Source organism: Oryza sativa, chromosome 1, assembly GCF_034140825.1.
Source record: "Oryza sativa Japonica Group chromosome 1, ASM3414082v1".
NCBI lineage: Eukaryota > Viridiplantae > Streptophyta > Magnoliopsida > Poales > Poaceae > Oryza > Oryza sativa.
Genome location: NC_089035.1, coordinates 4,205,199 through 4,227,857, shown reverse-complemented (window position 1 = coordinate 4,227,857; position 22,659 = coordinate 4,205,199). Strand labels below are relative to the sequence as shown.

The 22,659-nt window shown below is 41.7% G+C and overlaps 4 protein-coding genes across 6 annotated transcripts; 3 read left to right on the top strand and 1 right to left on the bottom strand.

The window, feature by feature from the left end:
- Nucleotides 1–2,401, top strand: LOC4325352 (FCS-Like Zinc finger 10). 2 transcript variants are annotated; one of them, XM_015776117.3, is made up of 3 exons: nt 1–238; nt 407–1,356; nt 1,769–2,401. In XM_015776117.3, the coding sequence occupies exons 2-3, from the start codon at nt 440–442 to the stop codon at nt 1,923–1,925; spliced, it is 1,074 nt and encodes a 357-aa protein (XP_015631603.1). In that variant the 5' UTR covers nt 1–238; nt 407–439; the 3' UTR covers nt 1,926–2,401. The 2 variants fall into 2 exon arrangements, with proteins under 2 accessions (XP_015631603.1, XP_015631611.1); XM_015776125.3 differs by having other exon boundaries at nt 1–243.
- Nucleotides 2,402–4,137: 1,736 nt separating this feature from the next.
- LOC4325351 (MAR-binding filament-like protein 1) lies at nt 4,138–8,884 on the top strand. 2 transcript variants are annotated; one of them, XM_015765531.2, is made up of 4 exons: nt 4,138–4,581; nt 5,645–5,791; nt 6,147–6,382; nt 6,851–8,884. In XM_015765531.2, exons 1-4 carry the CDS (start codon nt 4,293–4,295, stop codon nt 8,624–8,626), a joined length of 2,448 nt encoding a protein of 815 aa, XP_015621017.1. In that variant the 5' UTR covers nt 4,138–4,292; the 3' UTR covers nt 8,627–8,884. The 2 variants fall into 2 exon arrangements, with proteins under 2 accessions (XP_015621017.1, XP_015621026.1); XM_015765540.2 differs by lacking the exon at nt 5,645–5,791.
- Nucleotides 8,885–15,855: 6,971 nt separating this feature from the next.
- On the top strand, nt 15,856–18,169 carry LOC107280466 (protein ANTAGONIST OF LIKE HETEROCHROMATIN PROTEIN 1). The gene is made up of 3 exons (XM_015776720.3): nt 15,856–16,426; nt 16,649–16,911; nt 16,990–18,169. The coding sequence occupies exons 2-3, from the start codon at nt 16,664–16,666 to the stop codon at nt 18,023–18,025; spliced, it is 1,284 nt and encodes a 427-aa protein (XP_015632206.1). The 5' UTR covers nt 15,856–16,426; nt 16,649–16,663; the 3' UTR covers nt 18,026–18,169.
- A 435-nt stretch (nt 18,170–18,604) lies between these two features.
- Nucleotides 18,605–19,754, bottom strand: LOC107280800 (glutathione S-transferase T3). The gene is made up of 2 exons (XM_026023335.2): nt 19,287–19,754; nt 18,605–19,192 (listed from the first exon to the last, which is right to left on the bottom strand). The coding sequence occupies exons 1-2, from the start codon at nt 19,752–19,754 to the stop codon at nt 18,605–18,607; spliced, it is 1,056 nt and encodes a 351-aa protein (XP_025879120.2).
- Nucleotides 19,755–22,659: the final 2,905 nt, after the last annotated feature.

Sequence of the window (22,659 nt, the reverse complement as noted above, 5' to 3'; positions counted from 1 at the left end):
GCTGCTGCGTCTCTGATTTTGATGCATGCAAAGGACGCGCACAAGTGCACAAGAGCGTGAGAGGAGAGGAGAGGAGAGGAGAGAGAGATGGTGCTACCGATGAGCTCGCGTCAGTAGTAGTACAGTGTGTGATTTCACTGAAACTTTGTTCCCCACCGTCTCCTTCCGCTTCTCTCCTCTCGTGAGATCGAGAGTGTGAGAGGCCGGTGGAGGAGGAGGAGGAGGAGGAGGAGGAAAGGTGAGGTGGTGTTCTTGCTGTTCTTGTTATTTTTTTCTTTTCATAAATTGTTGTTGTTTGTTACTAGAAGTTGTTTGGAAGAAGCGAGGGGTGTGGGGGTGAAAGTGTCGTGATCTTTTTTTTTCTTCATTTTTGGTGAGTTTGTTAAGTTTCGTGGCGATTTTGCAGGTGGGATTTGGATTTGGATTTGGATTGGCGGCGATGCTGCGGAGGATGGTGGTGTCGGACACGGACGCCGGCGGCGGCGGCGGGGAGGCGGGGAGGGTTCGAGGTGGTGGCGGCGGCGGCGCGGCGCTGTTCGCCGTGCCGAGGTTGTTTGTTGGGCTGGCCGCGAAGCGCGGGGCGGGGGATGGCGGGGAGCCGGCGTCGAGGAGCCCGACGTCGCCGCTGGACCCCAAGGCGCTCCTGCTCCGGTCGCCGCGGTCGCCGAGGACGTGGTGGGACGCCGAGCCGGTCGGCCTCGCCCTCGCCGCCGCCGCCGACGACGACGCCGCCAAGAACTGCCTCCTCCTCAGCCCGCGCGTCGGGCCGCTGAAGTCGTTCGCCTCGCTGCCCAAGGACTGCGGCGGCGGGCACTCGCCGCGCCCGGGGGAGCTCGCCAAGGCGATGTCCTGCGCCGCGGCGGCCACCGCCACCGCCTCCGCCGCCGGCGGTATGTCCGTGCCGTGCGGCGTGTTCTTCTACGGGGATCTGAAGTCTGGTCCGGAGGCCACTCGATCCGGTGGCGCTCACCCCAATGCCAAGCGCCGCTCCTTCGATCTCGGCGGCGGCAAGATCCCTGGGCCGGGCTCTCTGCCGGCGTCGATCGGCGGCGTCCGGCGGTTCATCGGCTCGGTCTCGGCGAGCGAGATCGAGCAGTCGGAGGACTACACCTGCATCATCGCTCGCGGCCCTAATCCCAAGACGACCCACATATTTGGGGACTGCATCTTGGAGCCCCAGACGATGGACGCCTCCGCCTCCGCCGCCGCCATGGATGTGACGGAAGCACCCACCGAGTCCTACTGGGTGGTGAAGTGCGACGCCGGCGCCGCCCCGGCCTCCGGCGGCGGCGACTTCTTGAGCTCCTGCTTCACTTGCAAGAAGAAGCTGGAGGGAAATGACATTTACATTTACCGGTATGTAGTTGCAATCTTCTTCTTTTTCTTCTTTATGCATTGTTTGGAGGAACATTTCATGTTTCAGGTTCAAGACATTTTTCTGCGGAGCGAACTCTGATCTGGAATTACTTAAATCATCGAACAAATTGCTGCATTGTTCATCATAAATGTTTTGGGATTTCAGTATGATGTAGTAAATCGAACTGGACATGTGAACAGCATGCTGAATTATTGGTTTATTATATATTGCTAGGTTCAATTGATTTGGTTGGAAATTGGTTGCTAATAAAAAAGTATCAAAAGTAAACTGAACATATTTCTTTGGTGTTGATTCATCTGGATGCATTATTATTATCTTTTGTACATGATCTTGCCGGCTGCGTCATCAGTAAGAAAGGCACACTGAACAATTCTGATTTTGCTCTTGCAGTGGTGAGAAAGCATTCTGCAGCGCCAATTGCCGGGACCAACAAATCCCGATCGAAGAGGAAGCCGAGAACAACACCACCATCGTCTCCTCCCCGCCCTCATCCTGCTCCTCCCTCCACGAGGACATCTTCATGGCCGGCATGTTCGTCGCGACATGACCTGACCCTTCCCGTGGCCTGGACCGACCGATTGAACCTGTCCTCGCCTCCGCAAGTTGTCCAAATTTTTTTCCCCCTGGTCTTCTACCAGGGGATAGATCAAGATGATCGAATCACCAGCTCACATTGCTATCTATCATCAGTCTGTTGTTTTTGATTCAGCAAACTGAAGAAGAAGAAGAAGCCAATGTTCTTGGTGGGTCATTATCACTGGAGACGATGAGCTTTTTTCTTTTACTGGACCTGGAAACTTGCAGAGATCTGGGCTTTTTAGAGAAAAGAGAGGTCGCCTGCCTGCCTTTAGTGATTTTAGTCGTGTAGTTTTGATCCTAAGGCTGCTGGCCAGTGCCCACATCCATTTTTTTTCTTCCTTTTCTTTCTTCTTCATTTCTTGCTCTTTGGCAGCAGTGACAATGTCTGCAATATTGCTACACTACTTCTGCTGTGAGATAATGACATTGAGCTGCTTTAGGTCATTTCCATTCTTCTTTTACCCTGATGAAATGACATGATGAATGGTGATAATGATGATGATGATCTAACTGACCTGATTTGCTCGTTGCACTTTAGGAATTCAAGGCATCTTTTGCCTTGGCCTATCAGAGAATATAGCTGGTCCTAACCATAGTGGGCTTAATCAAGAAAGCTGAAGTAGTAGTAGTACTGCGTAGAGTTCATTTTGGGGTCTCATCAAGCAGATTCAAGGAGACAGGGCAAACTGACCATCATGCCCAAGTAGAAACTATGCAGAGCATTTGCATGTGAAAGTGAAAATAATTCCAGACTCATCAAGATACTTAACTGGCTGATCTGCTACTAATGTCAAGTTGTTATGATGGTTTATAGTCCCCGTCTTATGAATACTACTTATCTGGATGATTTGCTACTAAATGTCATGTTGTTAATGATGGTTTTGAATGCTGGATCTCATCTTGGACCGTCAGAGGCCAATGATGTAGAGGGTGCAGAATTAAAGAAAGTTTTTTTTTTTTGTGGCTGAAATCTATGGTCAGATAATCAGATCAGATTCAGATGATTTGCAGCAGATTCAGATTTTGCTGTAATACCACCTGTTTCTACAAATGGGGCTCTGTTGGTCAGGAAAACAAGCGTTGCAGAGCAGAACAGTTGTTGCATTTGGGACTGCTTGTATTGAATTCAGAGCCGGCCATACATTGCTCAACTTTTATGGACACTTCACTGCAATGTTTGCATCGTTTTATTTTGGTTGGCAGAGGCCGTTGGATCCATCTGTATGGTTCTGCAAAAACTTATTGTCATTTTGCACGCAACAAGTTTCGAAATGAATCGGAATTCAGTCTTTTTTTTTTCTTTGCGATGGCAGAATTCAGACATTTGCCAACTACAAGAAAACACAAACTAATTTGAGAAGGGCTCGAATTCCATCGAGAAAGGATGGAACAGCCTCATCTTTTCGCTTATGCTTATGCTTATCAGCCAAAATCTGAATTTTCAATATTAAATTTGCAGTTGATTTTAAGGGTTTTTCTTCAAAGTTTATTTTCCAGCATTTGCTTTTAGATCGCTAAGAACACGTATATAAAAGTTTTATTCACAAATTACTTTTCATTCGTAAATATGCCATTAACGATGAGAACCGAAGTCTTTTTCATTTTATTTAGACAGAAAGCATGGGAGTTGAGTAATGCTAGACGTACTTGAAAAAAAAATCTTTAGTAAACAGCGATCCCAAGTGTTAGCCCACATGTATTAGGCCCATTATTAACGGGACGGAACGGAGTTGCGGAATCCGTGAGGCCCATATAAATTGGGCCGGCGCAGATTGCGGTTACGTGTGGCCCATCTATATCGGGCCGGCACAGATTGTGGCTTACTCGCGGACCATTTGTACTGGGCCACGTGCGGACCGCTAATTGGGCGATGACGGTGTCCTTGCTGGGCTGGGCCCACACTAACACGTGGCGCAATCCTCATCTCTCGCTCCGGATCAGCTCGCTTCCTCCGTTCCTCCGAAATCCCAAAACAGAAAGACCCTCACTCACTGGACCCGCACTCCCGCTGCCAGTGGGTCCCACCACCCGCGTGGGGGAATGCCCCAAATTACCCTCACCGAGGTGCTCGCGGAGTTCAGTGCTGGATTGAAAGGGTCGGGGGGTAAAAGGGTCATTTCGTGGGTACATGAAAAAGGTTTTGCCCTTTTTCTCTCGCCAGCTCGGACCCGTCGTGACGCGGTGACGCCGTCTCCGCCTCCGCCTTCGCCATCGCCTAATCCTCACCTCACCTCCGCCATTTTCACTGCGGGCTTCCGCTTCCGAGCTCGAAGGCGAGCGCCACCGCGAGGAGGGGGGGCTAGGGTTTTGGGGTTGTCGCGTCGTGGGGGACGGGATGGGGTACCTCCTCCTCGCGCCGTCGCCGGCGCCGCGGCCGCTCGCGTTCCGGTGCCGCCGAGGAGGCCGCGCGCGGAGAGGCGCGGCCATCGTCGCGTCGAGCTCGGCGTCGTCGTCGTCGTCGTCCGGTGATGCCGGCCCATCCCACTCGGCGGCGGCGGCGGGGGCGTACGTGCTGGCGCGGCGGGGCGTGCTCCTCGGCGTCTCGGCGCTCCCGCTCCTCCGCGCCAGGGAAGCCGCGGCGGCGGCCGCGGTGGCCACGCCTAACAGCGGGGATCTCGCAACGGGTGAGTGCCATTCTCCTTTCCAGGAGTTGGTTGAATTCCGTTCTCGTTTTGTGTTTCTCCCAGCCTGGATACTATTCGGTCTGGCATTGTGGAGTACCATATGAAATCTGTGTGCGATTTGAATCATTTATGGTTGGGCTTTAAATTTTCTGTAATGTCCAATTGTATAGATTGTTTTGTGGATTCAGTCATGGAGATTACTGCTAACGTACAGCGTTGCATTATATGGACGTTTTAGCTCCACATGAGAAATCTGAACTTTCTGTTCAGGCTAATGGTGGAAGAGTTTACAATGTATCTGCTAACAAATGCTGCTAAGCAATTATGTATGCATGGGACAAGCGCAATCGCTTTCCTTGAGCAGGGATACGCATGGATGGAAAGGAATTAGGAGGTTGGAATAGCACAATTCCCACAAGCAGAGACTATTTCTGCAAACATACACATGTTGAATGTGATTCTATATGGACTTCTACATGTTAATACCTCAATTAGCACTAGAGTGGAACTATCAGATGGAAGAATGGACCTAGAATGTCACAGTGATCGTTTGTACTGGTGCAAAAGGTAGAAAGAGTTTGTAAATGCTTTATGCAGTAAGATATTTTTACATGAAGGTGGTCTTGGCTGTAGATGGCTCATCTAAGTAAACTGTACACTTACAGTATATCATCTTACCCTTTGTACCCCTTTTGTATAGGTTTTGTGCAAACAAATTCATTTTCATTCTGTTGACCAGTTTTGAAATGGAACAAATCCACTATGTGAGGTGCAGTGGATGATTTATGATTGCCATTCCATGTGTTAGGCATCCTGAGTACACCACGCGGATTCCCTATGCATTTTGGAACTAGGGATAAGGGAAGTTTTGATAAATTTATAAGCTGAATTTGGCTGGTATTTGCATGGAAGTGTGTTGTTTTAATAAAAAATAATTTCACATTCTGATGACAAAGTCTCAAACTGGAGTCATGCATGCTCATTATTCACAACTTATCCCAGTGAATTTTGAGTCTGATTATGGCATGTGACCATATGTCATTTTTTCTTCATTTTCCCGCAGTTTATGGCATGTCATTTCCCCAAGGATTTATTAGAAGAAAGCGGGTTGATTTCCCAAGGATAGATCATCAAGCTCAGACTTGCTACAAAACTTTCAAGATTGGACGTAATACTGTCATATGTAGACCTAATGAGGCTATTGTCGATGGTCAGAATTTCCCCCTCATACAAGTAGCTCATACTAAATACGGGGTCTATGATTATGTTAGCGAACCCTGTCGTGGTCTACTACCATGTGCTGCATTATTTTTGTTTTCTGGCATAAATACTTTGAGGTGTACCTGCAAAGTTCTTTTGACCTATCTTAACCACTGGAATGTGTTGGATTTACTATATGGTTCTTTTGTAAACTGGTATTGGGACCTGGGCATGTGATATTGTTTGGATTGATTTTGTTGGTGCTGCCTTCCTGTCATCTCATGTTGGCGCTTGCATATTAGGACTAATTTGGAAATATCCTGTACAAACTTGGAATAAATAGTTTATATTGTTTTTCTCTGTAGAGACAAAGGATATTCAAAAGCCTGATGAACCTCAGCCTGGGGAAACTCAGGCTGAATCTCCTCTACCTGAAGCTTTGCAACCAGAATCATCCCTGCCCGTCACGCAAGAACAAACTCCTGGGAATCCACTTTCTGGTCTTTTGAATGCAATTGCAGTTGCTGCCTCCGGTGTTCTTGCTGGACTGTATGGCACTTCTCAACAGGAAAAGAAGGCCCTGGAATCCGTCGTCTCATCTGTAAAACATCTGCAAACCTGTAATTAGTGTCCATTACTACTGTTTCTATTTTACTACTTTTGAAGTGTCCCATGACATCCTTGCATAGTCAAATTTCCACGAAGTAACCATCTTTGCATGCATACACATTAAAGAGTTGTACATTCCGTGATTGCATACATATGCTTGTGTGTTTTGTTTATTTTCTTTTATCTAGAAAATCTGTGCACCCTCAAGTTTATAACCTGATAACTAACAAAGTATAGAACTCATGAAGAGCTTAAAAAGTTTTAACTCATTTTCCGTCATGATGTTTCCCCTTAGGAAAACAAGCGTTGCTTAAGTTCTCACAGCACAATATAACTCAGATTTATATGCAAGAGGCTACCAAAACTATTTTATGTACCTCTCATACTTGAAAACCTTTTTAAAAAATGATGTGCTAATATAGGACATTAGCTGACATATCCATTTTGCTAACTTGTTCAGATGGAGAGCAAACTGGCTGAAAATGAGGCAGCAATCTCATTGATGAGGGAAAACTACGAGAAAAGATTGCTGGATCAACAAACAGCACAAAAGAAGCAAGCAATGAAGTTTCAGGAGCAGGAAGCCTCTCTTTTAGATCAGTTGTCTTCAACAAAAAAGACGGTAACTTCGCTAAGTGAAGAATTCAGAAGGGAGAAGACACTGGCTGAGGAGCTTAGGGAAGAAATACGTCGACTAGAGAGCAGTCTTGCACAAGCTGGGGATGACAAAGATGTTCTTGAAGCCAAACTGAAGGAAAAGTTGGGTGATGTCAACATTTTGCAGGAAAAAGTAAGTTTGCTTAGCCAAGAAATTGATAATAAGGGTATACGCATCAGGGAACTCAGTTCATTACTTTCGTCAAAGGAAGCAGACTACCGTAATCTGTGCTCTTTCTCTGACCAAACTAAAGAGAGTCTAGAACTTGCAGAAGCTAAAATACAGCAACTGGAGGAAGAGGTTCATAGAACTAGAAATGATCTTTCTTCTAAGATATCTTCAATTGATTTACTGAATGAGGAACTTCAAGCACTGAACTCTGCAAAGAATGAAGCTGAGGAAAAGCTAAGTGAGTTAACAAAAGATTATACAGACCTGAAGGCTTCTTCTGAAGCAAGAGAGAGCCGCAACTCTGAGCTACTATTAGAAAAAGATAATATGATCAAACAGCTTGATGGAAAACTCTCTGATGCATTAAGTGATTCTAGCAAAGACCGTGAGAACATCGCTGCGCTGAACAAGGAATTGGATGCAACAAAAGCAATGCTAGAGAATGAAGTTGCTGCAGTTAAAAGTTTAAGAGAATCACTTCAATCCACAGAGGAGGCACTGACAGATTCCAGAAGTGAGGTATCCAAACTTTCAGTGGAACTTGATGAAGCAAATAGAATGAACCAGGACCTGGTGCTGCAAATTTCTAAACTCCAGGATGAGTTCAATGAAATGCAAGAGGGCCTTACTAACAAACTAGGAGAGGTAGAATCAGTATCTAAAGCTCTGTCAGACGAACTTGTCTCTGTTAAGGAGATGGTTCACAAGGGACAGGAAGAACTTGAAGCCACTTCTAATGAGCTTGCATCCATTGTGGAAGCTCGTGACAACCTGAAGAAAGAATTGCTCGATGTGTTCAAGAAGTTGGAATCCACGTCACAGGAGCTTGTTGATGAAAGGAAAACTGTCACTACTTTGAATAGGGAGCTTGAGGCTTTGGTGAAACAACTACAGATGGATTCTGAAGCACGAAAAGCTCTTGAAGCAGACCTGGATGAAGCAACAAAGTCACTAGACGAGATGAACAGGAGTGCATTATCACTATCAAAGGAGCTAGAGGAAACTAATTCTAGGAAGGACACTCTTGAAGCAGAGAAAAAAATGTTATCAAAGGCTCTTGCTGAGCAACAGAAGATCACAACTGAAGCTCATGAAAACACTGAGGATGCTCAGAATCTTATCTCTAGGCTTCAGACTGAGAAGGAGAGTTTTGAAATGAGGGCTAGACATCTTGAAGAGGAGTTGGCGTTAGCAAAGGGTGAGATATTGCGCCTAAGAAGGCAGATTAGTACAAGCAGATCACAGAAAGCAAAAACTCTTCCAAACACAAATGCATCTCCAGAGGTCAGTCAGGCTCCAGACGAGCAGCCTGTGAATGATAATCAGAATACCAGCAAAGTTGCTGCTGGGTCTCAATATACTGCAAAGAGGACGACTAGGAGAAGAAAAGGTGGTGCATCAACGTGAATGTGCTTGGGAGATTGATAGGAAAGGAAATCATCTGCTTTCATTGCTTCCTGTTTAGTCATCAATGATAACTTCATTTTTTATACTGTCTTCCTTTGCAACATTATTAGTATTATTTCTATTTGCTTATTTGTTGCAGTGGAAACTTCCAATTCATTAGCTATTCCTATATTTTGAGTTTTGGAAGTTGAGGATCAGGGTCAAATATGTGTACAGATAATTTTTTGAGGTTCAACATGACAGAAAATATTTTTCCTATACGTGCTTGTGCTGAATTATTCACACATCATATTATGTGCTTGTTATCAACTAAACTAAATAAAATGTGTCATTAACTCTTTATCCAGCAAATATTCTTATAAGTACAGTAGAATTACCTACTTTGTGCCTCAGCCCTCATGTGCCTTTAGGTAAACCGACATTTTCGGTGCACACATCTTGATATGCTGGAAGCAAAACTGTTTGATTCCTGGAAGATCAGATTCTGGGATCCACGTTGTCAACTGGTAACTCTCTCTCTCTCTCTCTCTCACACACACACACACACACACACACACACAATGGTTGTTAAGTTACTCCCTCTGGGCTGATAATACTTGTCGTTTTAGACAAGGGTGAGGTCAAACTTTAGAATCTTTGATTATGAATCATTTTTAAAATATTTATCTTTCAAATATGGTAACTACATGTATAGATTAGTCTTGAAAAGTACTTTAATAAAATTTATATATTTGTTAACACTTTATACATATTATAATAGAAAATAATGGTCAAAGTTGTTTTTTGGAGACCGTGCCCTTGTCCAAAACGACAAGTATTATCAACCCGGAGGGAGTACCATTTATGGCAATACTGGAACTGTTTGCTCAGTCATTTTATTTCTGGGAAACATGGTGAAAACACAAAATACCTGGCAGGACTTTATTGCTTTCTGACAGGTTTGCTGTTCTACTTCGTAGTCACCTGAACATAGCATGATCTGCACTGTTTTCTTGTGATATCTTGTTTCCTCCTGCCAGATACCTTGCATGTTCCATGTTTTATTTGCCCTTTTCCATTGGTTTAATGTTGGAAGTGTGATAATGATTTGACATTATACGCATGTGGTGCTGCATTTCACGATTTCAACATGTTCTTAGTACATTACACAAATGATTTTGTATTCCTGCTCTATCTCATCGTAAATTTTGTTACATATTCAAATACTCATATGGACCACCTTATTTATATAACATTTTGTTAAATGTATATTCAATTATTACTCCTATGGACCGCCTTATTTATATAAACTCAATGGGCTTGCACTAGGATCGCCAACCAAAAGGGAAGAGATGCCTCACTTCATAGTGGTATATTCAGGCTGTGCCAATACTTCCTTAATTCGTTCGTTATATTGTCATTTTTGAAATAAATCATCATCCTATATTTATTTCCATTTGTATGAATTGTGTTTATGCTCCTTTAAGTACTAACTAATTTGGAAGAATTCGACAAAGAACACCAAGAGCTAAAGTGGTACCCCTTCCATTAGAAATATATTTCGCTTTAGAAAGTGCGGTCAAATTTCTCCAACTTGGACTTCTTAGATTGATAGATTATAATGCTATAAACGTAATATAATAATTCTATAGTTATTTGCTATCATATTTATATCAAATGAGTTTCTCAAAACAATATTAATAATTTGTAATGTTGAAAATTTGATATTACCATGCCATAATGATTTTGAAGATGCTATATGCAATTAAGCATACTCCTCAACCAAGGAGTAATATATCAGCATTCACCTGTCGCTGTGCATGCTTGTGATATGATACTATGATACACTTGTCTAAAACATGCATCAAACATTTGATATGCTATTTGTGTTATAATTTAACTAATTGGCCCTTGGTCAGGTGGCACACAAGCCCCGTATATATCCAAAGCACAGTGCAGTTGGTTGTGAATAGACTGAAGAGGCATACAACCAAAGTACATTGCATTGGTGCTGGTCTGGCTTCGCAAATAGCTGGCACGATGGGGCACCTTGCCAGGTTAGGTTGGATTCCTTCCTAAAATTAATCCATTTCCCTTGACCTCCTGGCTTGGCCTACTTTTTGTTGCTTCTAATAATTGAGCTTTTGGCTTCATGCTTCCATGTATCAAGCATTCCGTGCATGGACATTCAGCTAATGCTTTACACTAGTAATAGAAAATGACTAATGGAATCTTCTCAGTTGTGGATAATAAGGATATGATAATATGTCACCTTTCCGGATAAACATCTACGAGCTGAGATTGTTTATTTTAGGCAGAAATTAATTGCCAATCAGGGAAAGCTGCTTATCTTTAGGCGACCTTAAAAGATTATCTGCACAACCGCATGAACTTAAACTGTAATCCTACACAGATAGTAAACTGTTTCAATTGCTCTTTAGGTATTCCCTTTTTTCTGAATCTACAAAAGTTTATGTTGTCATGTTTTCAATGGACATGTTTCGTTTGATAAACATTCACCCGGTGCAAGCAGCATTGGAGCCTTCCTTGCACTTCCCTACCTCATTGAATATGAATTTTTAAGTTTGATGTACTTACTCTTGCCGAAAGCAGTTGCTGTCCTGCACTGCTTTGTTTTGGCGACAGATTTACCTTATTTTGGCATCAATCTTCAATGCTACGATCATACGCAGCTGGCACCAACGATAGATTTTGAAGTTTGTTATTTTATCGATTTGTTGCGTGAACGTGTTTGGGTTCCTGAGGTCTTCATCTCCATCTCTAGTTTCTACCTATATTTACACTGCTGAATTTCTGAACCTGCTTCTCGTCAGATATATGCTCGTTGAAAGAAAGATACGGTTGTTCAGCGAAAATACAGTACCTCATCAGGAGATGGTGAAAAGGTGCAGAGAGGAGACCAAAACAAAGTGATCCAGTTAGCTCGATTTGCATTTCAAAACCTCGCAATTTCCCACATTCCGTGATGTGTGCAGGTAACATCCATATCTTATTACCTCCCACCCGGTAAAGAAACCATATTCTGGAGGAACTATACTTGTTATTACTGCAAAATCTACGTCTGGTTTCCAGTATATATAAAGTCCCAAGCGAGTAACAGATCTAAGCGTTCCTGCACTTACGAAGTACGAGCACACCATACCGATCGAGAAAAGCAGCGGGCATAAGATATTCAGATTGTAACGCGACTCGACGACCCTTGCTCGAGCAAGGCCTTGTTTAGTTCCTAATTTTTTTTTTTAAAAACGTCATATCGAATTTTTTAGACACATACATGAAGCACTAAATATAGATAAAATGAAAAACTAATTGTCTAGTTTGCATGAAAATCGTGAGGCGAATCTTTTAAGTCTAATTAGTCCATGATTAGTCATAAGTGCTACAGTAAATCATATGTGCTAATGATAGATTAATTAGGCTTAATAAATTTATCTCGCGGTTTTTAGGCGAGTTATGAAATTAGGTTTTTCATTCGTGTCCGAAAACCCCTTTTGATATCCGGTCAAACGTCTGATGTGACACGCTAAAATTTTCTTTTCGCGAACTAAGGGCCCCTTTGAATCGCATTAATGAGAAAACGTAGGAATAGAAAAAACGTAGGATTTTGATAGAAACGTAAGTGTAAAACAGAGGATGCAAAACATAGGAAAAACACAGGAATAGCCGTTTGATTGGACCGCAGGAAAAACACAGGAATTAGAGAAGAGATAAAGACTCAAAGGAAAGTTTCCATGAGGTTCTACCTCATGTTAGAATTTCTTCAAAACTTGTATGGCATTAGGTATTCCATAGGAATTTCATATGATTCTATAAGATCCATTCCTTTGATTTAAATGGCTATATAGGAAAAATTCCTGTAGAAATAAAATCATCTCCCTCTGATTCAAAGGAAATTCATAAGAATTTTAAAGGATTTTATTCCTATAGAAATTTTTTCTATATAGCCCTTTGAATCAAAGGAATGAATCCTATATAATCCCATGAAATTTCTATGGAATGCCTCTTCCCATGCAGGTTTTGGAGGAAATTTAGCATGAGGTTCTACCTCATGTTAAGAATCTTTTGAGTCTTTATCTCTCCTTAAATTCCTGTGTTTTTCCTGCGGCTCAATCAAACGATCATTCCTATATTTTTCCTGTGTTTTGCAATCATCTGTTTTATATTTGTATTCCTGTCAGAATCCTATATTTTTCCTATTCCTCCATTTTTTCATTCCTGTGATTCAAAGGTGCCCTAAAATTTCTATGAATTTACTTTAAATCAAATGGGGCCTAAACAAGGCCTAAATGGCATTACTCTGCGGCCGGCAATTACTGCGGGTCTTTCGCCGCGGGGCCCGTGCCTGCTTTGAAGTTGAACTACTGCTGCTACTCCGTGCAGCCCAGGTACTACCACTCTGCTAGATTGTTACTGTCTCCTAAATATAACCTTGACCACTAATTTACACACTAATAATATAGTACTAGTGCTTGTACAAGTCCAAGGTAAGTAGTTTTGTAGGCAAAAAGAAAAAAGAAAAAAAACTTTAGCGTTTCGAAAGTCGACGTGTATATTGGTTCATGGTCGGTCGTCTACCATGTCCAGCCTACCACATGTCGCACCTGCTAGCTATAGATCACTTGGGAAACTAGCGCGGTGCTCTTTTCATCTGGAGCTGGACTGCTGGAGCCATGTTCAATCCTTGCCTGCTTTTGCCCTTCCCCTGCTCGGCAACTGCACACATCGTCTCGTCCCGTGATCCACACACACAAACACTTGACACTAGTACACACATCATCGCACAACTGGTGGCCATCAACACATCGCCCACATTCGGCGATGGCCACTGGCGCGCGGATCCTCTGAAACTGCAGTGCCTTGTCTTGTTCGAGTAACAACAATCAAAGTTTATCAAAGCGCTCAACTTATTTCTCCCAGGGGGATGTGGGTACGGGCATAGCCATGGCTGGCTGTCGCGGCGATTAATCCACAGCAACAAATGCAGTACTCTGCGTTCATTTTTACTCCACCCATTTATCCCAAAATAAATTAATTGTTGAGTAATCAATATATCGAAGTTTGTAAGAGTAATAAGAAATAACTATATTAAAAGTTGTGAAAATAATTATATTGGGATGTGATTAAGTAGGAGTATTTTAGTTTTTGTTTTTTATATTGTTATACTCCCTTCGTCAAAAAATACGATGAATCACGTTTCCTATCAGGTTAGTTTATTTTGAGACGAATAAAGTATGTGTAATGGTTGAAAAATAAATTTATTTTAGTACAGATGAAGTTGTTATGTTAGGGTGTGTTTAGTTCTTTGGGTGTAATGTTTTTTAGTATACGGATATATATTTGAAGTATTAATCGTACACAATAACAAAACAAATTACAGATTCCAACTGTAAATTGCGAAACGAATCTATTAAGCCTAATTAATCCGCCATTAGCAAATGTTTACTGTAGCACCACATTGTCAAATAATGGCGTAATTAGGCTCAAAAGATTCGTCTCGCAATTTACATGCAAACTGTGTAATTGTTTTTTTATATTTAATGTCCTATACATGTGGCTAAATATTTGATGTGATGTTTTTGGCTAAAATTTGTTGGGATGTAAACAAGACCATAAGTATATGTGAAATGGATACTCCCTCCATACTTATAAAGGAAGTCGTTTAGAACAGAGACGCGGTCTCTAAAACATAACTTTGACTTCTTGTTTTTATAAAAATATTTATTAAAAAGTGATATATGTATACTTTTATGAAAGTATTTTTCAAGACAAATATATTTATATAATTTTTATATTTTTAAACTCAACAACTTGATAGTTATTTATGATTTATATTTTTAAGATTTGATTTAAATATTCTTCTAAACGACTTTCTTCGTAAGTCAAGAGGGAGCATGACTGATTTGCCCTCCTTGTTGAAGCGTATAGAGTGAATTACCCGTCTTTTCTTATTAGTTTAGGCTTTTAGGTGTAACTGATTGTTACATGCAGCTTAATATGGTATCAGAGTCAGAGGTTTCGGGTTCGAATCCTGGCTGGCGAGCAATTAAATAAAATAATTGCAGTCCACTCCAATATTAAATAAAATAATTGCAGTCCACTCCAATATTTCACGCTTGAGATTTGATAGGATCTCGTGTGAGAGGAAGCACGCTTGAGATTTAATAGGGTCTCGTGTAAGAGGGAGTGTTGGAGTGTATAAAGTGAATTTCCCAGTGCCACGAGCTAGTGCTAGCTGCGTCATGTACACGTAGGCCCATGGCACCAGTACTCCTCTGCACTTCTGCAACGCGTGTGCATCTGCATGTGCGCGCCGCGCCGCCGCCGGCCGACGCGTGTCCGCGTCCGTCCGTCGGTTGAGCCGTCGCCGTCGCCGCCGCCGTTGCGCGGCGTGCCACCGCTCGCCGCTAGTAAACGCGTACTGCCGGTTCGTCACTTGTTTTGTTTCTACTACCGGGGATGTGTGACGAAAATTCCGTGCTAGTAATGAAAGACTAAAAAGGTGACACATATGCCTTTGTTCGTTTACGACCAAGATGAAGATTTTATCTCGGTTTTTATTAACATGTTTTTGAAAAAAAAACTTTATTACATATGAGTCAAATAAATCTACCTTTTAAGTTTATAATAATTAAAACTTAATTAATTATACATTAATGGTCTTTTTCGTTTCACGTGTGTACTTCGTCTTCGTCTTCTTCTATATCCGACGAGGCTATAATCAAAACTCCCGGTGGAACATAAGAATTCACCCTAGGTAAATTCAGGCTTTACTTGGAAGAGTGGTTGATGATGGCTGAGTTTAGTTTTAAACTTTTTCTTCAAACTTCCAACTTTTACATCACATCAAAATTTTCCTACACACATAAACTTCTAACTTTTCTGTCATATCGTTCTAATTTCAACCAAACTTTCAATTTTGATGTGAACTAAATACTGATATTGAATTGGGATTGAATTGGGCATATATATCTTTAGCAATAATAATTAGCTCATTTCCTATCAAAACAAAATTTAGACCCTGTTGAGATCCTAGGCTAAAATTTTTCACCTTATCACATCGAACGTTTGAACACATACATAAAGTATTAAATATATGCTAACAAAATAACTAATTGCACAGATTGCGACTAATTTACGAGACGAGTCTTTTAAGCCTAATTGCTTCATGATTTAACAATGTGGTGCTACAATAAACATTTGCTAATGACGGATTACTTAGGCTTAGAGCATCTCCAATAGATGACTAAAATTAAACTCCCAAAAATCCTGTATTGGGGACAGCCAAAAACATATTTAGCCTAAAATACACCCTCTTCTCCAAGAGATGACTAAAATTTGGTTCCCAAAATTTTAAAATTTTTCCACATCATCATTAGTGGGCCCTTCCCAACTAATTTTCTACCTGCTCGTTAAAATCACATGCGAGAGCGGAGGGGGAGATCGCGTCGCGCGTGAGAGGCGAGGAGGAGATCGCGGCGTGCGGATGCGGAGGGGAATGGGCATGGTCGACGCGACGCACGCGGACGGAAGGAGATGGCTGCTCATCCTAGTCGCGCGCGAGATCGCAACTGATACCGTTGGCGAGGTTATATATCAGACGCAGCGATATACGAAATTGATCGAAGGACACAGTGCTATAGACGCACATAGAGCTCTTCCTCTGTCAGCGCCGGCGGCGTTAGCACTTCACTCAATCAGAGCTCTTCCTCTGTCAGGGCCGGCGACGTTAGCACCTCACTTAATCAGGTAGCTGCAGCAAGCAGCAACGATTGGTGACAGGCACAAGCTCTTGTGCAGTGCGTGAGTAGCAAAATTTTGCTAGCAACCATGTTTTTTACTTTGTTCTATTTCCTTTTTTTATGTTTCTGATCTGACAATGTCTTGATGGAAAAAAAAACTTAATTTGATATGATGAATAAATATTTGGAAAAACGGAAGGCCAATCACATTTTTTTTTAATTTGATCTGACAACGTCGCAAGGGGAAAAACTTAATTTATTGTGATGAATAATGGTTTGGCAGTTGATTTGATCCAAGATGAGTCGACCTCGCTCCTCGTTTCAACAGCTCGTGGATGAATCATCGTCTGACGATGACGATGATTTTTTTTTTGCCACGGCACAAATCGTCCATAGCTATTGGCACTCTGTCAATGCACCAAGACATGGTGGGTCAGTCATGGGACATGAAGTGATTGATCGCAACAGAGAAGCACGGCACTTGAGATTATACCAAGACTACTTTTCTGATAATCCTACCTATGGCCCAGTTTTATTCAGGCGCAGGTTTGTATAAGTAAATTTTATATAATTTATTTTTGTTATATGCATAGATATGCATGTCTCATTAGTTATGATTCGCAGGAATAGAATGAGCAGGCCTCTGTTTCTTCGCATAATGAATGCAGTAGAGGATCACGATGACTATTTTGTGCAGAAGAGAAATGCAGCTGGTTTAATTGGGTTCAGTTGTCATCAAAAGGTCACTGCAGCAATGCGTCAGTTGGCTTATGGTATAGCAGCAGATGCTTTGGATGAATATCTCGGTATTGCAGAAAGTACCGCTATAGAGAGCCTGAGAAGGTTTGTGAAAGCAGTTGTACAAGTTTTTGAACATGAATACTTAAGATCACCCAATGAGAACGATACAACTCGATTACTTGAACTTGGGGAGGACAGAGGTTTCCCCGGTATGTTAGGCTCCATAGATTGCATGCATTGGAAGTGGAAGAACTGCCCTACAGAATTGCACGGTATGTACCAAGGGCACGTGCACGAGCCTACAATAATTTTAGAAGCCGTTGCTTCAAAGGATCTCTGGATTTGGCACGCTTTTTTTGGTATGCCTGGGTCTCATAACGATATCAATGTACTTCATCGATCCCCGCTATTTGCAAAGCTAGCTGAAGGCAAGGCTCCTGAAGTGAACTATAGTATAAATAGACACGATTATATGATGGGATATTATCTTGCTGATGGCATATATCCTTCTTGGGCCACATTTGTGAAGACCATACCAGAACCACATGGCAACAAGAGGAAATATTTTGCCAAAGCACAGGAAGCAGTAAGGAAGGACGTCGAACGAGCTTTTGGGGTTCTGCAAGCTCGATTTGCCATTGTTCGAGGGCCAGCTCGACATTGGAATGAAAAGACTCTGGGATACATCATGAAAGCTTGTGTTATCATGCATAACATGATTATTGAAGATGAGGGAGAAGTTGATTGGGAAGAACGGTTCCCAGAGGGAGGAGAAAATGTCAGAGTGTCCCACGATGAAATACCTGATCTTGATGATTTTATCCAGATGCACAAAAAAATAAGGGACGACGAAACTCACTATCAGCTACGTGAAGACCTAGTGGAGCACTTGTGGCAACATTATCCGGATAAATATTGAGGTTTTATTTATATGTTTGAATTCCATGTAATAAATAATATACATATGTGAGGATTTGCCAAATCATCTTAATTTGTTTTTCATGAATTGAATAAATGGTGTACTGTTCGGTTTAAGAATAGTACAGGAGAATTAATAAAAGTGCACTTCCTTTAACTTGTCAACCTAGTCATAGGTACAGTTCAGCTTATATATAATTTGCAATATATGCATCAGCTTGTCAGCAAGATGACCGATCATTAGTACAAATTTCAAAATATATGAGGCTTCTGACTCTGTCAACAGCAACAAAGACAGAAGCATTACTGACAGCAGGATGAGGGAATTACCCAAGTACTGAATAGACAATTCTGAATTTAAATAGTTTGCATTGCATAGACTTAGTAAACCCACCTAATTTAGAGACACAAAATAGACACAATTGCCAGACGGTGTAGTGGATCATGCAACATATTTAAGAATCAGATGGTGTAGTGCAGCTGTGCAAAGGCAGCATTTCAACAAGATGGACACAAGAACAAGTATATGCATGAACACAGGCACTCAACTGAATGTAAACTGTTATGAAACACAAACCTATCAACCGGAACTGTTCATGCGACGAGCGATGATCTCATCTTGTACACTCTTGTAGAACTGCTGCTGTGAGAGAGGCTTGGAAGAAATGTCCATTTTCATAATTCTCTCTTCTTCTAACATCCTCTTCAACTGTATCTCATCCGTCTCATTCGCGACCTTTTTTTTATCTAACTCAAGCCTCTGCTTATCTAGTTCATATGACTTTTGGTGCCTCTCATCTCTCTCCTTCTTCTTCTCTGCATCAGCTTCTTTTTTTTTCTCCCACAAATGATCAAAAGCATCTGTGCATGTTTCACCACGCCTCAACTGCTCTTTAGCTCTCTTCTTACCCATCGGTCTCTTTGGCTCTTCGGTCTCTGTAGGTTCATTATCTTCACCAACATGATTGGTAGTTTCATCATTTGTGGGTGTAGCTTTTGCTGAACCATCTGTGCTTGGCTTCTGTCTGTTGGTGGCACAGGGTTTCTGGGATGTTATTTGCTTCATCTTATCATGCCACTTAGATTGTGACCGCAAGAGAGACCAACAGTGAAGGAATTGAAAGGGCTTTCCTTCCAACTCCTTAAATACAGCAATTGCCTGAGCAATCTGCACAAGTCAAGTATGGTGAATGTAGTTAGCAAACATCACATTTTTATTTATAAAGTAACATAAAAACACAAGCTACATAACTATGTATTACCTTGTCGTGTATACTAACCCCGCTTTGCCTTCTACCCTCAATCTGGCTCAGATGTCCACAAAACTTGTTGACATTCTCTTGTATAGTTTTCCAACGATGCATAAGTGAATTTTGGCTGCGATCTGGTGTGGATTTACTCGTTTTGTAGAAGTGCTCATATATTCTAGTCCAATATGCAGCACGAGTTTGATTTGTGCCTAGCACTGGATCCAAACTTACATGCAACCACGCCGACACAAGTATCTTATCTTCTTGTTCGCTAAAATTCTTCGATCTTTTTTGATTTGGTCTAGCCACGGTAGTCCTCTCAGCAGTTGGGAACTGCTGCGTGACAGGCTCGCTACTCATGCCATTCTCATCAAGCTGGTTACTCATATCATCCTCCACAGGCATACTACTCAAACTATCCCAATCTAAGGAATCGTTGCCCTCATTCATCAAATTAGTATAGAATCCTTCTTCTTCCATTATCAATAGGACCTACAAATAGTACATGTTTGTTTAATTTAGTGATCAAATAAGAACAGTACTACTAATACGTTTGTAGAAGTACTAGCATCTTGGGACTCTGCAATTTAATTCAGACATATGTTCACTGAATCCATTACAAAAGGCTAAAAAGTTAAGGTCAGAAAATACTAGAAACTAATAGCAATATCTAGCCAATGAGCAGCTAACTGGTCAGGTCATCAAACACTTAAATTATCTAAGAAAAGGTCATCAAATACTGCTGCAAGCAAACAAAACCCTGCACATATAGAAGCTCATTGTTTAGTTAATTTAGGGTGCTATACAACCTGAAGAAGAATGCATCTGACTGAACACAAACGCAAGCAAACACTATTGAATTAACAATTGGTATAGGCCAGTAACTTTTGTGACATCCATGTTAGTATAATCCTCAAATTATATTTGATCAGTATATTCGTAAAATGAGTTCCTGATTTAACACAAGTTAAGTTCAATCTAGGAGAACAATTCTCAACTGACGCCTGAATGATCCTGAAGCTGAGAAGCAGCAACAGGTATGATGCTTAGTAATTCTGAACTTCTTTTGAAGCAGTATCACAATTCGTTCAGGTGTTGTGCCTCAACATTTTTTTCTATATTTTTCTGAATATCCATGAGTTGTTGATAAAGTGCATATCTGAAGATATGGGTTTCTCTATTGCAAGGCCTATTGCCGCATACCTCATCTACCGATGCCTGATCCATTGGAAATCATTTGAAGAGGACAGGACAACAGTTTTTGATTGCATTATTCAGAAGATAAGTGCTGCAACTGAGGTATGTGGCAGTGATTTGGGAAACAATTTAAGGGAGGAGCTTTGCATCTCCATCAAAAAATTGGGAGATATCTCTATGAACTAGATGGCTGTGTGGGGGATTGCCGGTGTGGGGAAATCAGTACAGGAACTTCAAGCTTGAAAAGAATAAAGTTGTTTCTCTGAAAATACCTCGAAGTGAATCAGTAACAGCACACGTTGTCGTCGGGACAACCTGGATGGACGGTCGACAGCGAGGTGGTGGTGCCTTGGACGGGCGGCCGGCGACGCTGCCCCTGGATGGACGGCTGGCAGGCCGGTAGTCCCCCGACGGGCGGCCGGCGGATCGGGACGGAGCTAGCGCGAGGAGCTCCCAAAACCCTAGCCTGGCGGCGTGAGCGCTGTTTCTCGCGAGAAAGGAAACGACGCGAGGAAGGAGCGGGAAGGAAAAGGAGGCGGGCGGAAAAAAAATGGCGCGGACAGTAAAAAAAATTGGCGCGATTGGTGGGATTGGGAGGGCGTACCGCTTCCCAAATTCTGATGAGATTGGCACCGATTTTAGGAGGGGGTAAATTTTAGGACCGTGATTGACAGTCTGTTGGAGGCCTAGTTTTAACCAAAATCCCAAAAAATAATTTTTAGGAACCTATTTGGCCCTCTGTTGGAGATGCCCTTAATAGATTCATATCGCAGTTTACAGATGAAATCTATAATTTATTTTTGTTATTAGTTTATATTTAATACTCCAAATGTGTATCCGTACACTTAAAAAAATTGAAATGGAACTGAGCACGGCCTTGTCCATTGGCTTTTGTTTCATTATATATATAGGCAGCGTAACCCTGACCAAACCTGGTGCTCGGTAGTTCAGTTGGGTAGCAGTTAGCACTGTGCTACACTGCTACTGTTGCTTCTAGCTATAGTGTACAGAAGCATGTACTCCTACAGCACTAGCGGTATGGTATACCGGCCTGCTAACTCCTACTTTGCTTAAATGCAAGGCTGCAATTGTAGCTGGATAGGAAGTTGCTGCACGCGCTCTGCTTTGTTGCTACTCGCTAGGCAAGCTCGTCGTCTTCTTCTTCTTCTCTCCCTGCTTGCCATGCATGCCAAATTGCCAACAGTTTTCGGAGCTGCTCCGACGACGCACAGCTTAGCTGGCGCTGCAGCTACTTGCCCTCCTCTACACGCAATCGGATGGGCATGCAGTAGCAAAGCAAAGCAATCCATCTGCTTCGGGCCCGATCTAGACTTCGGTTTGGATTAGCTAACTCTTAATTTCTATTAGCACGTTTTTTAAACTAAACTAGTAAACGATATATTTTATAAAAAAGTTTACACAAAAATATTTTTAAAAGTTAAAATAAATATATCCAACTTCTAAACTGTTAATGATTAATATTTAAATAATTATATATTAGTTATATTTCTCGCTTTACGTGCGACTAAGGCTGTGTTCTTTCCAGTGACATTGGGTGAGAAAGCTCCTCGTTTTCCGCGCGCACGCTTTCCAAACTACTAAACGGTGCGTTTTTTGCAAAAAATTTCTATAGGAAAGTTGCTCTAAAAAATTATATTAATCCATTTTTGCAATTTAAAATAGTTAATACTCAATTAATCATATGCTAATGGCCCAACTCGTTTTGCGTATCTTCCCAATCTCCCCAATCCCCTTCTCCTCAAACACACCCTAAATCAACTTCGTCTTTTCCATTCGTCTAGTTCTCATCTTATCTACTTCGGTGGTGTTTTTAATCTTCTGAAAATGAAAAATGAAGATGAAAATTAAATGTTTCATGTAAAACGAGATGGTAATAACGTGTAATTAATTGAGTTTTAATTATTACAAACTTGAAAAATAGATTAATCTGATATTTTAGAACAACTTTTATATAGAAAGTCTTCACACGAAACACATCGTTTAGCAGTTTAACATCTGTAGCAGCATATAACATATAAAAGTTACAGTTTTGTGATAATTTCCCACGATATTGTTGCAGCAAACTGAAACATATGTCGCTAATGTTGCAGCAAACAAATAATTTTGTGACTAAAGTTACAGTTTTCAAAAGTTTACTCAAAACTTTATTCACTCTTTGTAGTATAAA